The sequence below is a fragment of the Hippoglossus stenolepis genome, chromosome 3, assembly GCF_022539355.2.
Source record: "Hippoglossus stenolepis isolate QCI-W04-F060 chromosome 3, HSTE1.2, whole genome shotgun sequence".
Taxonomy (NCBI): domain Eukaryota; kingdom Metazoa; phylum Chordata; class Actinopteri; order Pleuronectiformes; family Pleuronectidae; genus Hippoglossus; species Hippoglossus stenolepis.
In genome coordinates this window covers 5,182,128-5,197,273 of record NC_061485.1, presented here as the reverse complement: position 1 = coordinate 5,197,273, position 15,146 = coordinate 5,182,128, and the positions used below count along the sequence as shown (strand labels likewise).

General features: G+C 41.6%; 2 protein-coding genes across 3 annotated transcripts; both read left to right on the top strand.

Annotated features, from left to right (window-relative positions):
* The first annotated feature begins 512 nt into the window (after positions 1 to 512).
* zgc:153675 (uncharacterized protein LOC768179 homolog) lies at positions 513 to 6,660 on the top strand. Its single transcript, XM_035152542.2, has 3 exons — positions 513 to 850; positions 3,351 to 3,438; positions 5,188 to 6,660. Exons 1-3 carry the CDS (start codon positions 842 to 844, stop codon positions 5,472 to 5,474), a joined length of 384 nt encoding a protein of 127 aa, XP_035008433.1. The 5' UTR covers positions 513 to 841; the 3' UTR covers positions 5,475 to 6,660.
* A 730-nt stretch (positions 6,661 to 7,390) lies between these two features.
* On the top strand, positions 7,391 to 12,690 carry hgh1 (HGH1 homolog (S. cerevisiae)). 2 transcript variants are annotated; one of them, XM_035153113.1, is made up of 10 exons: positions 7,391 to 7,538; positions 8,183 to 8,305; positions 8,904 to 9,042; positions 9,189 to 9,326; positions 9,854 to 10,005; positions 10,519 to 10,619; positions 10,997 to 11,095; positions 11,462 to 11,553; positions 11,717 to 11,839; positions 12,009 to 12,690. In XM_035153113.1, exons 2-10 carry the CDS (start codon positions 8,196 to 8,198, stop codon positions 12,222 to 12,224), a joined length of 1,170 nt encoding a protein of 389 aa, XP_035009004.1. In that variant the 5' UTR covers positions 7,391 to 7,538; positions 8,183 to 8,195; the 3' UTR covers positions 12,225 to 12,690. The 2 variants fall into 2 exon arrangements, with proteins under 2 accessions (XP_035009004.1, XP_035009005.1); XM_035153114.1 differs by having other exon boundaries at positions 8,100 to 8,305.
* Positions 12,691 to 15,146: the final 2,456 nt, after the last annotated feature.

Sequence of the window (15,146 nt, the reverse complement as noted above, 5' to 3'; positions counted from 1 at the left end):
CTCCGCCTCACCCTGCATATCTGTATGTTCCGCCTCCACTAACATATAAAGACAAAAATAATGTTTAAAAGACTTTAAATGAGGGTATAGAAAATACTCAAACATCTGCTAAATGTTGCAAAAATGTAAAAAGTAGATGATAACATTTTATATGCTTTGACATAGTCACGTTCAACTGCAACGCAAAGGAGAAATGCACAGAACATAAGTTTTGATGCAGGTGGCTTTAACATATATGCAAACTTGGAATGAACCAGTGTGTAAAACTTTCTTTTTCTTTGTTGTTGTTGTTGTTTTTTAATTAAAACATGTATTTATGTATTAACTTATGTATTTATGTTAAGCTTAAACTTTGGCATTGTTATGAAACCGAAAATATGAACAAACATTCTATATATGTTCTTGTACCTGCTCAATAAATAAAAACTCCTCCCCCCCAAAAAAAAAATTGTTTACCGCGATGATTGTGAGGCTTTTAATTTGAAGGTTGTGAGCGGAAGTGTAGTGCGTGGCAGCGCGCGTGTGCGTGTGCATGTGTGTCTATGTGTCTATGTGTGTGCGTGGAGGCGCCACGTCGGCAGAACAGTCAGAGAGAAAAGCTGCTGCAGCCTGAGTCGGAGTCTGAGGAGAAGTTCGGAAGCTGCTGCTGCTGCGTATAAATGCGATAAAAGCCGAAAACTCCCCCGAGAAGAAGCGGCCTCCTTCCACCGTCCGAGCTGCAGCTTTCTCCCGAAAACACATCGGTCCAACTGCGGCAGAGTTTTGGCTCCTCGGCTGAAACAGAAGCTGCTCCAGGCTCGAGTTTCTCTCAGGTGTGTTTGCAGGAGAAACACGGGGAACAATGGTGAAGGTAAGAAGCCACCGAGCGTCTTTTGACATGTGGGAACATGTGGTTCAGCGACTGCGTGTGTGAGGGAGGGGATTTTCAATAAGACGTACGATGTAGTTCTGTAGCCACACGAGTGATGATGTGGATTTCCACCGTGACAACAGGTTGCTCCTTCTGTAGTCTCTACGTGGCCTGTTTGCTTTCTCTGCTTATTGTCGTCAGCAGTGGCCAATGGCATTAACATTTTTTACTTTGGATTTCCAGGTGAAACAGTGGCAGCAGATTATCAGAGATGATGATGATAACCTGCAGTTATAGCTCTTCACCTCGGGCCCCAGTTGTGGGTCTCGAGAAAAGAAAAACTGGGGGTTGGAGTGAAGCAGGAAGATTCACCAGGAATTAACATTTTACATTATGCATTAGTGAAATAAGGACATTTCATAATCAAAAAGCCGTGGTTTAGTTACAATAGTGCTCACTCTGTGGCCTCACGCTCACCTGTGATAAGAGGTTAGCATCTCTTAGCCCTTAACCTTTAGCCCTTAACCTTTAACCCTTAACCTTCAAATTCAACACATTTTAACTTGAGGGGTCACAAGTGGAAAGGGTTGGATCCACAGACCAACAGCATGAGCACCAGGCCGTAGGTTCTCCTGCTCGTGCTCAGACACTAGTTAGGCCTTTCTGACCAAATCACAGGATATAGAACACCTTCATGTGGTTTAGCATACACATTTATCCAGAGTGACTTACCACTGAGGGACCTCGAAGTACGTTCTAAGGGCTGTATCTCAAAAAGTAGGACGCCAGGTAAAGAAGTGGGTAGAACCTGCACAGAAAGTCATGTTTTCATGGTAGAGGGGTTGGGAGAGGACATGTTCTCAGAAGAGGGGACTTCTTCTTGGGGTTCTTGACGATACCGTGCGACGCCCCTGCTCTCATAGCATTTTGGAGCTTGTTTCACCATCAAGTAACCGCAAATGAGAACAGCCTGGTATGTGATTGCCTTGTGTGCAGGGATGGTAATACCAAACAACATTCCTTGGAGGAGCGCAGTAGCTGAGAATTGAAAAGGCTCCGTAGAAGGGTGCCAACCCAGATTTCACTCTATAGGAATGTGTTGATTAATAGAATTATATTGGCCGGGTATATCCAGTGGAGGTCGCTGAACAGTGGAGTGACATGTGCCCTTTGCGGCTGATCATTACCAGAAGCACCGCCCCATTCTGGACCATCTGTAAGGTTTTCACGATGCTTGAAGGGAGGCCTGACAGAAGGGTATTATATATGTAGAGGAGAGAAATGACCATGGGCAGCACCAAGAGTTTGGTGACATACTGAGTCCAGTTAGGCCTGATTTCTTATGTAAGAGACTGGGAAACAGTTGCAACATGTTCAGAGGATGGTAGCTGCTGGTCATTAAACATTAAAATCCATATTTCTCTGCCCCTTGGTTTGGGCGAGACATGAAGAGGCCATTTTGATTGGGCTTGAGACCCGAATTTCTAAAAGATAAGTCTTAGAGAGGTTTAGTTGAGTGTGTTTTTTAGTTCCTTCATCCATGTGGACATTTCTGGGAGAGAATGTCTGTGGGTTATTTGGCCGGAATGTCATGTGGAGTTGTAAAGATAAGGGGACCCAGTATCAAACCTTGGGGTACCTCGCCATGACACATTGAAGGAACACCCTTAGAGATAGGATTCAAACCAAGACAGCACTTTGCCCATACCACTGGTTCACAGTATCAAGGGCTGCTGATAGGTCCATGTAGATAAGAAGTGAAGACTACGCTGCTGCTCTAAAGACACATGTCACAGACAAGTCATTGAGTCCTCTCTTAAATCCTGACTCATTTGGATCATGAGGACATTATGTGAAAGGAATTCTAATACGTGTTTGAAACCCCCCCCTTTGAATTGCCCCATATAAGAAGTTACAACACCGGTCAATAGTTCTTAACTTGAGCATAAGTGAAGCCTTTTTGTGCAGAGTTGATTCCCGAGTCTGTTCGACAGCAGTGGGAAATGTCCCTGATGCCAGTGAAGCATTTATCACACGGTGTTGAGATATGACTTGAACAAGGTTGGTGGGAATGGGGTCCAGCTGTCAGGAGTTTTGATACCTCGTTCTCTGAGGGGAGAACCAGAGAAGTGATATGCTTTTGACCACGGGAGACAGAGAAGTACATGTAGTTTTTTTTTTTTTTGCCACACGTTACATTTTCTGAGCCTTGTACTCAGCAAGAATCCTGGGAGGTGAAGAGCTCTTGACCAGGGGAGGCCGAGAGGAGCATGTGGGTAGAGCAGCAGGATTGCTTCATGTTGGTCTCGCTGGTTTGCTGCTCTCTGTGAAAGTATTGACCGTGGGGGGGGCGCTGCGTCTGTAACTGAGGGAGAAAAATATTCAGTCCCATAAGTACTTAGATTGTAAATGCAGTCATATACATGTAAGAGGTAAATAAGTACAGGGATACTTGGTGTATACATAGTAAAGCAGCCTGTGGTTTTCCTGTGTTTTCCAGAATGTGAACAGTGTTAACGTGGAGCCCCAGCCTGGGACCAGCGTGGCTTTGGAAGAAGCTGAACCCGCCTCCGACCAGCCTACAGAGGGTAAGTAGCAAGATCTCCCCCCCACCCCCCGGAGGCTGAAATTCAATGCTAAAACCATCAGCAGGGAATATGGTGCAATCTGTGCTCACATGTTGCCTGGTGCTATTTCAGAAACTCTTGGTTTGTCCAGGGAATATGTGTGTTTGCGTAAATGCGGCCGCAGCTCCAACCTGCTATTTGTGTCCCACTGAGATCCTTAGCAGCAGGCGAGTCCCCCGTGCAGCTCTCAGTCTGTATCATGATTCTGTTTCAGACATTTTATCAGGTCTGATGACCATTACTCAGCAGGTGAGTTGTACAGATCTGATCATTAGAGGGTTGTTAAGAAATCCCAGGTTTATAGAAATAATCGTGATTTCATTAAAGCATTTGAGGAACGGCCAATTACCAAACTTATCATCTCACCATTATTTAGCCATGCCAACGACATCACTCCAGGGATGGTACGGTCATTTGGCCCCGACTGAAACCTCTCAACGAGTATCTGATGAGTTGCCATCAAATTTAGTACAGGAGGAGGTTCCCCGACCTTTTTCTGACACCACCAGCAGCAGGGGAAATATTCCAACATTCAGTAGATGTACGTCCTTTTAACTCAGGTGACTTTTCATCTAATATCCTCAAGTTAAATATTGTAATTCATCCAACTTGATTTATTACCAAACTCCTGCAAAACTCATCAACCTGCTGCCAATTCTGCAAAGTAAACGTCTGCCTACTTGGGATAGTGAACATGATGAGAATTGTGCCTGATACACACAAGAATGTTATCATTGTAGTAGAACGCTGGTGTTGGCGTTTAGCTGAAAGCACTGTTGTACCTAAATACAGCCTCACACAGCCACCTGCATGACTCCGGTCTTTTAGTTTTGCTAAACTCGGCACAATTCACATCAGAATTTCACGACCTCAGCTGTGACTTTGTTGTCGGGAGGTGTAGGTTGGGATAGGATGTGATTTCTAACTGACTCACCTCACACCAAATGTAAGTACAGTCAAACTGTAATATAATATCAGAAACCTCATAAATTAGCTGATATTCATCTGTATTTGTCTATATGAACACACTGTAGTTTATTTCTAATTCACTGTTAAGTCCTGCTTCAGGAATATTTCCTAATAATATCAGTAACCAGCTTGTTTGTTAAAATGATTGGGACTTAAAAATTAAAGTATGTGTTTGTGAGGTGTTTTTAAAGATTGGATAATTCATAATTTTTGCAGTTTCCAGCTCCCAAATGTGAGGATTTGATGCTTTGTCATTGAAAACTGAAAATCTCTATTTTGAAATGTTGATGAATCCTAATCTTTATGGCCATTTTTCTGTATTTTCTGATACGATAGACGAAGAGAATAAATCGATCAATCAACTGGAGTTGTCCGTAGGTTCAATACCTCGGCCAAGGCCCAACAGTCCCCACACACACTCATTGATATCAACCCCCTAAATATGCCTGAGGGTTTTCATCAAGATTGTTTTATTTCTTTACAAATTCACAAACATATTGAAAAACATCTTACCTCACAGTGTTAAAGTGAAAGAAAAAAGAATCCTGTGTCCGCTCCCTTAATCAAATCTGCTCCAAATGTAAATGGGTTCTTTCTTGGCCCATCCTTTCGCCAAGTTCCAATAAAATCATTTCATTGTGTTCTGTGTAACCCTGCTGCTTGGCGGAGGTAATTAGTTGCAGATGTAGGTATGATAATGGAAATATTGATTCCTCATGCTTGTGTTCCATTTGTTCACAGATCCTGGCAAGGACCATGTGGTGGCTACCCCCAGCATGATGTGGCGGGTGACCGGCGGCCTCTTCAACGTCACCAAGGGTGTCGTGGGTGCTGCGGTGGGCGGAGTGGTCTGGGTGGGCGGCAAGAGCCTGGAGATCACCAAGTCGGCTGTGACCACGGTGCCTTCGATGGGTGTGGGGCTGGTGAAGGGTGGCGTGTCAGCCGTGGCCGGCGGCGTCTCCTCGATGGGGTCGACAGTAGCCAGTAAAGTCCCGTTCACGTCCAAGAGGAAAGACAAGGCTGAGTGAAGAGTCTGAGGAGGAAGAGGAAGAGGAGGAGGATGATAATGATGATGATGATGATGATGATGATGGACTTGCCCCGCCCTGAGCCAACAGAGACAGGCCGCCTGCAGATCTCTGTCTGCCAATCAGACTCCATAGTGCCTTCAGATGCCTTTCTCGGCCTTGAACACAATAGTCTTGTCACCATACCGAGATGTAGACTTCGATTCATATAACTACAGTCGTTTCCTTAAAGTTCAGTAGTACTACTTTACCATGGCAACACATAATTACCAGGAAGAAATGCTGAGTCACCAAAACTCTGTGTACGACCCCTGCCTGACCTGGAGCAGGGTTTGTACAGCTGGAACTAAATATCTGTCTCCATTGCATGGACTGGGATCCACTGCAGCTCGTGGTGAACTTCTTGATGCTGTTGAATATTTTTTAACTGTTGATTATCTGACTGATGCTCAATCTTTCCTTCACTCTCTCCTGTCAACACACGTCTGGTGAAATGTTTTCTGAATCAAAACGCTGAAGACTTTCTCTTTATGTTATTTTTTGTTCTTCTTTTTTTTTTGCAGTGGTATGTAAGTAATATTAAAATCTGTGAGACAAATATAGTGTGTGTTGTGAAAAGTAAAATATTTCAACATTGGAAAACGAGGGATCAGCGTTGTTGTTCAGTCTACATCCTCCAATGTGTCTGACCTTTTATTCTTTTAAAGAGCCCTGGGCGTTTTTCCTCTTTTCACCCAGCAGCCTCCAGTCCACATGGAGGAACATTAATCTGAAATGTAAACACAATCACATGTACAGCAACGCTCCTGTCTTCACCACAGCTATGATATTCTTAAAGTTTTCTGTTTATCCTAAATGTTGAAATGCTGCGTCGGAGTTTGATAAGTTGACTTTTTTTTTTTTTTTTAAGAATTAAGTAGAAAACATTCTGCAGCGTTTGATTCATTGATGGTTTGTGTGAGAGTTAAAGGGCCAAATGTTGTCTGGAGACAGTAAAGGTTGAACTGTACCTTTAATCCGAAGGGGAACATGTTAATATGCAATATCAGCATTTCAATGCAACATTTGGAGTGAGTGGTAGCAGTTGCGGATTGGACTTAACTATGTGAATGTCTTGTATGTGTTTTTTTTTTTTTCAATATATCAATAAAGTAGTTTGGAAGGTAAAAATATCTTTAACATAAAACCTGTTCTGCTGTTTCTCTGTGTGTGTCAATGTGTGTAATTTTCAAGTTTGAGGAGTTTTTGGACAAATTATTTTGCGTCTAAATACAGTGTTACACATTATGTGAGTTCTTGAGGTGTAAGAAATTAATTTCCTAACTCTCAAAACATTTCCTAAGAAGATTTGTATTAGTTCAAAGGACGGCAGTGTCAGTCAGTTCACCAGTTTGATCCAGACCATATATATAAATATAAAGTCTTCCCCTCCGTAGCAGCAGGCTAGCAGGCCTCCCACCATTCAAAATTCAATAATTAAATATTTTAAAAATTAGAATTCATATAAAAATAAATACCACGAATATAAAGATTTAAAATAACATTAAATTGAAAAAAATCTAAACTGAAAAATAGAATTACAATGAAATTAGAGTTAAATGAAAATGTATTTGAAATAAAAACTAAAATTGATTAAAAAAAAAAAGATCAAATAAAATTGATAAATAAAATGAAATATAATATGTGCTGTTCCATTTACATCTGTGCGTTTCTCATATAGAATGAAAAGGTATCAAATAAACTCGATAATACTCGATAACCCAGAATACGTCACATTTATACTCCATACACACGTGACCAGAAAATACCAGAATATTCTCGAAACATCTGGAGGTTCACGAACATGGACCTTCCCCACACGACCACAGGGGGCAGCAACACGCAGCTGGGACCTTCCAGCTGCTGCGAACCAAGAGAAGAAGAGAAGCAGGAAGTAAAGCCGGAAGCTGAGCCGCAGTGTCCACACGTGAACTGTGATCGTTCACAAGCAGAAGAATAAAATACATGTTTACAAGAAGCACAGCAGCGACATGAGAAGTAGACTCGTCCTGTAGCCACTGAAAGGTAACATCGTTTTATAGCTCATTGTTCATATTAAACATTAGCATGCAGTGAAGAGTTAATGGGTTTGTTAAACTGACAGATGGTTTAGTTCAAACTAAAAACTGATGTCTGGTAAGAAAACGACGTTTTAAATGAAGCTGCTGAAGGAAAATGTCATCGAACACGTATTTGAATGCTAATAAGCAAACCATAGACAGGATGTAGCCTCGGTAAATACAAGTATTTTACTGAATCTTTGCATATGTTAATATCCTGGTTATGACACAGTAGTGAAGAGTTGACACTTGGTTTCCAATGTGTTGACAGTGGGACAACTAAAGCTAATATATTACTGTGTAAACATGGTAAGTGTTACTGTTCCTGACTCAAAAGTATCACAAGGTGCATGAGTCATTCAACATTTAAGAGTTTTAAAACTGTTCTGTTCTCAGAGTCGTGGAAAATATATGGTAGTTTGCATAAACAATAAAACACAGTAAAGACGAGTCAATTTAGTCTTGATATGTGATATGTACTGTTGTGGTTTCCTGTCATGCACAGTTTGGTTTTTACTCTTTTCAGATCAGCCTAGTGAGGGTGGTAGTATTTCCATAGTGTTGTTGTGGGACCGGATGGTTAACCGTGGTGTTGCTGCTCTTCATCAGACTCGGTTAGAAGATGTTGAGTGACTCTGAGGCTGCGGAGCTGCTCTCCTTCCTGAGCCCCGGCACACGTCCTGATGTCAAAGGTCACACCACAGAAAACATCCTGGGACTGTCAGGAAACAGGTAGGCTGACCACGAGGAGCAAGAGGGGGGGTGATGCCATTAATAGTGATGGCTATGAATGACACTGAATCAAAACCATTAGTAAAAGTGTATTTATAATAACACAGATCACTAATAAGATGCAATATTAAGTGTTATTATTTAACATTTATGATATGTATAACATTTATATAAGCGTTAATGGATGTATTTGTAACTCCTGTGGTCACATATCAGAAGAGGCTGCTGTCTATCAATGAACAACACTTTGGTACAACACATTTGCAATAACGCTGAAATTAATAAGCACCTAAACACGGACTTAAATCCACTCACACAACTACACTATAATGTGATATAAACCATTTGTTATCTTTTTCCTTATTAACATTAATCTATAGAATCATATCTCACTGGAACAAATTTACTTTATTTCTCAAGAATCTACAAAGAAACCTTGAAGAGAAACTTTACTTTGCAACATTTAAAATGGTTTCTGTTTTAAGTGTAACATGTTTATCTATTGCTGTCCTGTACCTTTACAGTTGGATGCATATTTGTTTATAAGATTTAAATTCTAACGTAACCCCCATGTCTTTGTGTGTGTGTTTGTTTTTAGGGATGGCTGCCGCTTCCTCCGTACTAAACCTGATTTACTTGTTGCTCTCTTTGCGTTGACCTCTGACCCCTCAATGGCCATAGTGAAGGACTGCTACCACATCTTCATCAACCTGTCAGCAGATGAGACTCTGCACAAGGTGAGGTCTAAAATTAAAAATTATACACAACTTCTGTAAGTGGCAAATAAAACAAAACAAAAAGAACTATACATCCCTCAGAGATGTTGTGGATTGAGTGTTGATTTAATGTTACGTGTGTGTGTTCTTGGTTGTGTCTCACGCAGGTTTTGGTGGCAGATGTTAAAGTTGTTCCGGTGTTATTAAAGAACCTTCTGGATCCAGAGTACTGGTTCTCTGATCAGAGCTGCAAGATCCTGTCCAACCTGACCCGCCACGAGAAGACCTGCAAGACTGTGTTCCCGGTGAGTCACCGCGGTTCCAGTTCACCTGGAAAGAGGTTTTGGTGGGGAGGCATGGGGGGGCAGTGACTGGTTCCCACATTTGCTAATAGCATAGCCTTTTCTGATGGCTAATGTATTGATTTAACCTTTTTATAGTGGGTGTATGTGTCTGTAAAACAGCACAAATCTGCAAAAATCACAAATATCTAGATCGTAATAGTTCTTGATAACAGACAGGCAGCAGAAAATAGACAAACTTATGTTAAACATTGCCAATCTACACAAGCTTGTCACCTCTATTCTTAACAATTGTTAAGTATTGAATTTGTGTTTAAGTAACAAAACATGAGAGACATTTAGTGAAAGTGAATATTAACCTGGTGCTCTCTCTACTATGCTGCTCATTTAAAAGCTTCACACAGTTAACTCCACCAAACATGAGCTTTGTTACGCACTTAACCTCGAAGGAGAATAGTAGAAGGATTCATGTCTGTGTCCTGCTCAGCGTGCTGGATAACGACAGATATAACGTGTCTGTGCTGGTTCAGGTCCTGCAGGAGGACGTTGGTCTGACTAAACTGGTGGAGCTCTTCTGCACCGAAGGTTTCAACAAGAAGGCAAATCTCCATTACCTGGGTCCTCTGCTGTCCAACCTGACACAGCTGCCCGAGGCCAGAAACTACATCCTGGACAAGGACAGGTGACTGAATACACTGCAGGATGAGGACTGTGGTCAGGAGGGGGCTGCATCATCGAAGTTTTAGCTACTTTTCAATAAACTGTCAGTCATACCCAGTTACTGCAGCAACAGTGTGCATGGGTATTTAAGTGGGCGGAGCCAGTGAGAATTTAGGGAAGAGAGTATAATTTTTTCCTTTGTTCAAGATTGTAGTCTTTCAGTTTTGGAGATTATTGATTTCCCCTTCAGATCTTGTAATGCTTTCACTCCTGCGCTTGCACTCAAACAACCTTTGCTTGTTGTTGGATTTGCTTTGCTTGTGCTCAAAACTGTTCGCTGACACTCAGATATTTTGTTGCTTGGACAGTTTTCCTTTTCTTCTGTGCACATGCAAAACATTTCTTCAAAATTCTCAAATAAATTTCCAGGTGTAGTGTTGACAAATGAAATTGTCCCAACCTCATTGTGGGTGTGTTATGACATACAACATGTTGTAACTGTGTGCGTGTGCGTGTGCGTGTGCGTGTATTGCAGGTGTGTATTCCAGAGGTTGTTGCCCTTCACTCAGTACCGGACATCAGCGCTTAGAAGAGGAGGAGTCGTAGGAACTCTGCGCAACTGCTGCTTTGACCACGGTGAGACACACATTCACACATAAACACACACATCATCACATCAGCCTGAGTTAAACCAGACACACGTCGTGATGAGGAGTCCGGCTGCAGATTCCTACTGTGAAGGTTTTGATTTATAGTTCAGCACAAGAGTCTACACAATGACATCACCACGGTAACACTAGATGGATGTGTCATACAGAATGAGGCCCGGGACTGTGTTTACTTTCCTTCATTCATTTCGGGATTTGATGGTGATGATGGAAAGAGTAAACACAGTCAAACATAATAATAATAATAATAAGAGCTAGAATGAAGAAGAGATGCTACATTAGCAGTGTCCTTGTAAATCCTAACAGTTCGTCCTGTGATCTGACGTGTGTCCTCACTGTGTCCAGGCCATCATGTGTGGTTGCTGAGTGAGGCTGTGGACATCCTGCCCTTCCTCCTGCTGCCGCTGGCCGGTCCAGAGGAGCTGTCAGAAGAAGACAATGAAGGTCAGAATGTCTTTCTGTTTTTAAACCAGTTAACTCAGTGTCACACCGGTTTCTGCTTTGTACATGCTGGTGCAACTAAGACCTGAGGTGAGGCGGCATTTTATTTCACTGGCCCTCGCCTGTGGAATTTCGAGACAGAAATCGTGGTCCAAACGTCCACGGTTTTGTGTCGTGATTCCAGAAGACAGAACTGTGATGTTGTCAGTTGTTCACTCTAGCAGTGTGTCTGCTCCGATTCAGCAGTGAAGCTGCTACTGCCAGAGATATGTTTGCCTTGAAAATGTCCTTAAATGTGAGAGAGAGAGAGAGAGAGAGAGAGAGAGAGAGAGAGAGTAATATATTTATTTCTATTGATGTGATGCTCAGGTTTACCTGTGGACCTGCAGTATCTGCCAGAGGACAAGAAAAGAGATGCAGACCCTGACATCAGAAAGATGCTGCTGGAAACACTCTTACTGGTACACACACACACACACACACACACACACACACACACACACACACACACACACACACACACACACACACACACACACACACACACACACACACACACACACACACAGAATGTATAAACATGTGTTTTCATGTTGAGCTCTTCACTGTTTGTCTCTTGTGTAGCTGACGGCAACCAAAGATGGTCGACTGACACTAAAAGAGAAGAACGTTTATCCGATCATGAGAGAGTATCACAAGTGGGAGAAGGACGTGCACATTGCAGCAACTGTTGAAAAACTGATCCAGGTACAAATTATCTAATCGCACAGTGAAGATATCAATAATCAATAACCACCTGAAATGTTGCTCTTTGTGATTTTATTGTAATGATGAATTCCCTTATTACAATGAAAACTCCAATAGTTACATTTGAGTTGTGACTGTAAACCTTTCTTTCTTCCTTGCCTCCCTCCAGGTGCTGATTGGTGACGAGCCGGAGACGGGGATGGAGAATCTGATGGAGGTGGAGATTCCTGAGGATGTGGAGGAGAAACTGATGGTGGCCGACGTCAAAGAACAGCAGGAGCTGGAGGAGGAGCAGAAGAGACAAGAGGAGAAAGAGGAAGAGGAGAAAAAGGGGAGCAGTGATGCAGTGACAGACAGAGAACAGGAGAGCGGACTGATACCATAAAAACGATTTTTACATTTGTCCATTGAAGCGACTTCTTGTCCTTCAGAATAAGAGCTCAGATCGTTACAACATGAAAAGACATTTACAGAAAGAAACACGATGCGCTGTGGTTTCTATCCTCAGCTCCACAGGAGGAACACAGAGTCACAAAGTAACTGTAAGTAATGTGTAACACCTTCATATTGGTTGTGATGCAAAAGGAAGAAACATGTTTTTTGTTCTGTTAGAAGCTGCATCAGTGATGAATTTTAAAACATTATTTGCTAAAAGCCTTAATCAACGACCAGGGAGACTATTTTATAATATCTGAGAGTGAACTTGGGTTAAATTGGGAACGTATGGTTGTTTTTTTTCTCTTCTGACGACACAAAGAAAACTAATAATAATTTTGTAGCCTGATCTGATCTGAGAGGAACTGGCTCATTCAGTGTTTATTAAAGTTATTCTATTTTCTTTGCCTCCTGAATATTGAGTGTTTTCTGTTTTTTAGGTTAAAGTTGCTCATCACGGTACCAAACATTTCAAATTGTGCATGATGTTGTTCCAGCTCTTCATTGAAGCTTAACAATGTTTATATCAAGACGAATATTCAAACCACAGAGTCCTTTTGTATTTTATTAAAAATATATATACTGACAAACATACACATCCACAAATAGTAACAAACAGACCACGAAGGAAAAAAGGAAAGCAGGATTTTGGGTTCCTTAAAATTGTTCTAATGAGGAAAAAAATTATAATCTGCAGAAAACTCATTAATCCATTAATTAAATTATCCACTATTTGTAAAAAATGTTACTGTCTGAATTCAAAAAGTTTTATTTGCATCTGAAAAAATTCCTGTCCACTGAGGGAACAATCAGTAAAACATTACAACTTAATTCGAATGAAAAGTTTTCTACCTTTTTTCTTTCTACCTTTTCACGTCAGTATTTTTCAGGGTTAGAATAATGATGTATTTATCTTCTCGTTCTTTTCCCTGATGCAGATGTGACTGAAAAGTGGATTCAGTGATTTCTGGTCAACTTTACACCAAACATCAGGCCTCAGTTTTATATGACACTGATTAACCAGAAGGGGGCGTCTGAGCGTCTTCTGTCATTTTACAGCATGGACCCTCATGAATAACTTCACCAAGTTTACACCTTTAAAATAAAGTTTTCAAAAGTGATGACATTTTCGAGACAGTAAAATTGTGTTATGGAAAATGCAGAAAACTAGAAAGTGAGGACATTTTGGAAAGTGGGACAGTTTGAGAAGCTCAGGACAAAGTGAGGACATTTGTCCTGTCCCCACTTTTTCAAATGAACTGAGGGTCAGACTTTATTTTAGGGTTGAATGTGTTGAGGTTCGGTTTAGGGCAGCGGGCCTGAAGTACAGGTACAAGTACAATCCTCGTATTTGTGTGTCATCAGATTAGTTTCTGCAAAGCTAACAACAGAGGATATGATGGTATGTTGGGCGTCCTGTGAGGTCTGAAGTTGAACGGAGTGTACTCGTGTTCCTGTGGCTGCGGAGCAGGTGTCGCTTTATCAGCGTCTGTGAGTTTTTCCACTTCAGCTCAAGGTCACAACCAAACTTACACAGAGAAGAAAAAAAAGACCATTTCTGAAACAGTTTTGTCTTTCTAACGTTCGAACATGTAAACTTACAAATTAGCTGCAGTAGGAAGTTATGCTTCAGTCCATCTAATGTTAAATACAAAGATGGAAACAAATATTTAGCAGCTCCTCGGTCGGCCGTAATAATCACTAAACAGACGTTTGTCAAATTAATGGATTTAAAAATAGATGCCGTGTTTTGTTTCAAAGTAAAGTCTGTGAGTTATCAGGGTTACACAAAAACTACTGGATGGACTATCATGAAACTTAAGGATCAGGAAAGAACCCATCGAAAACACAGATCCACGATCAGGAGGCGGATCCAGGATGTTTTTTGTCAACATTGTAAGATTGTTTAACATTTTCATTGGTTTCTCAGAGAATAATTCATGGATCTTGATTAAAGAAACCAGACATGTTTAGAGGACTGATATTTATGAGTGTTTGTGCAGATCCAAATTAAAATGTGGATCTAGAGAATTTAAATGTGGATCATAAGGAGACTGTTGGGCCTTGGTGAAGGTACGAGCTCGACTAAGTGCCCTTTTAATCCATGGATATGTTTTTGGACTTTGGGAGGAAGTCGGACTACGCACACACGGGGGGGATCAAACTCCACACAGAAAGGTCCTGCTCGTCTTGCTGTGATGCGACACTGCTAACCACTACACCACCGTGCCGCCCCCACACCCCATCAGATAATGTATCATGTACTCAGGAACTGTGTCAGTTCCTACATTGAATACTTCTGATGAACTGTCTGTTGATGAAGGAAAGACTTTGTTTCAACTCTGCATCGTAGAAATGAAGAACCTCTGTGTGAAAAGCCGTATTTTCAGTTTGAGTCGGATGTTTGCAGAGTCACTGTGGGCCGGGCTGTTCCTGGATCAGAGTATCACAGAACATGTTGAGACTGAACGCTCTGCTACATTTTTCTTCACTGGAAGGTGACGACAGGAAGGAAAAAGACCGAGGGCCTGTGTCGAAGGAGGAGCTCGGCGTCTCTGTGCTCTTGTGAAATTTGTCAGATCGGTGTGTGTGTGAGTCTCAGCCAATCAGAAGCTGCAGTTTCCTGTTTCACTTGCCTGTTGTGTACCCTCAGGGCAGATACACGCGTAGTACGAGTTATACGTGACCTACACACCATCGCTTGTGTTGTTTGTGTTGTTAGATGTTACCTCAGAGACATTTTAATTACACATGCTGGATATTAACTGTACTGCACGGCACTCGTTACTGTAAAACTTATGAGTTTCTGCTTACTTCATAATAAAAGATTTACAAGCAACCAGCCAATGATGAGGCAATTAAATATGATGCA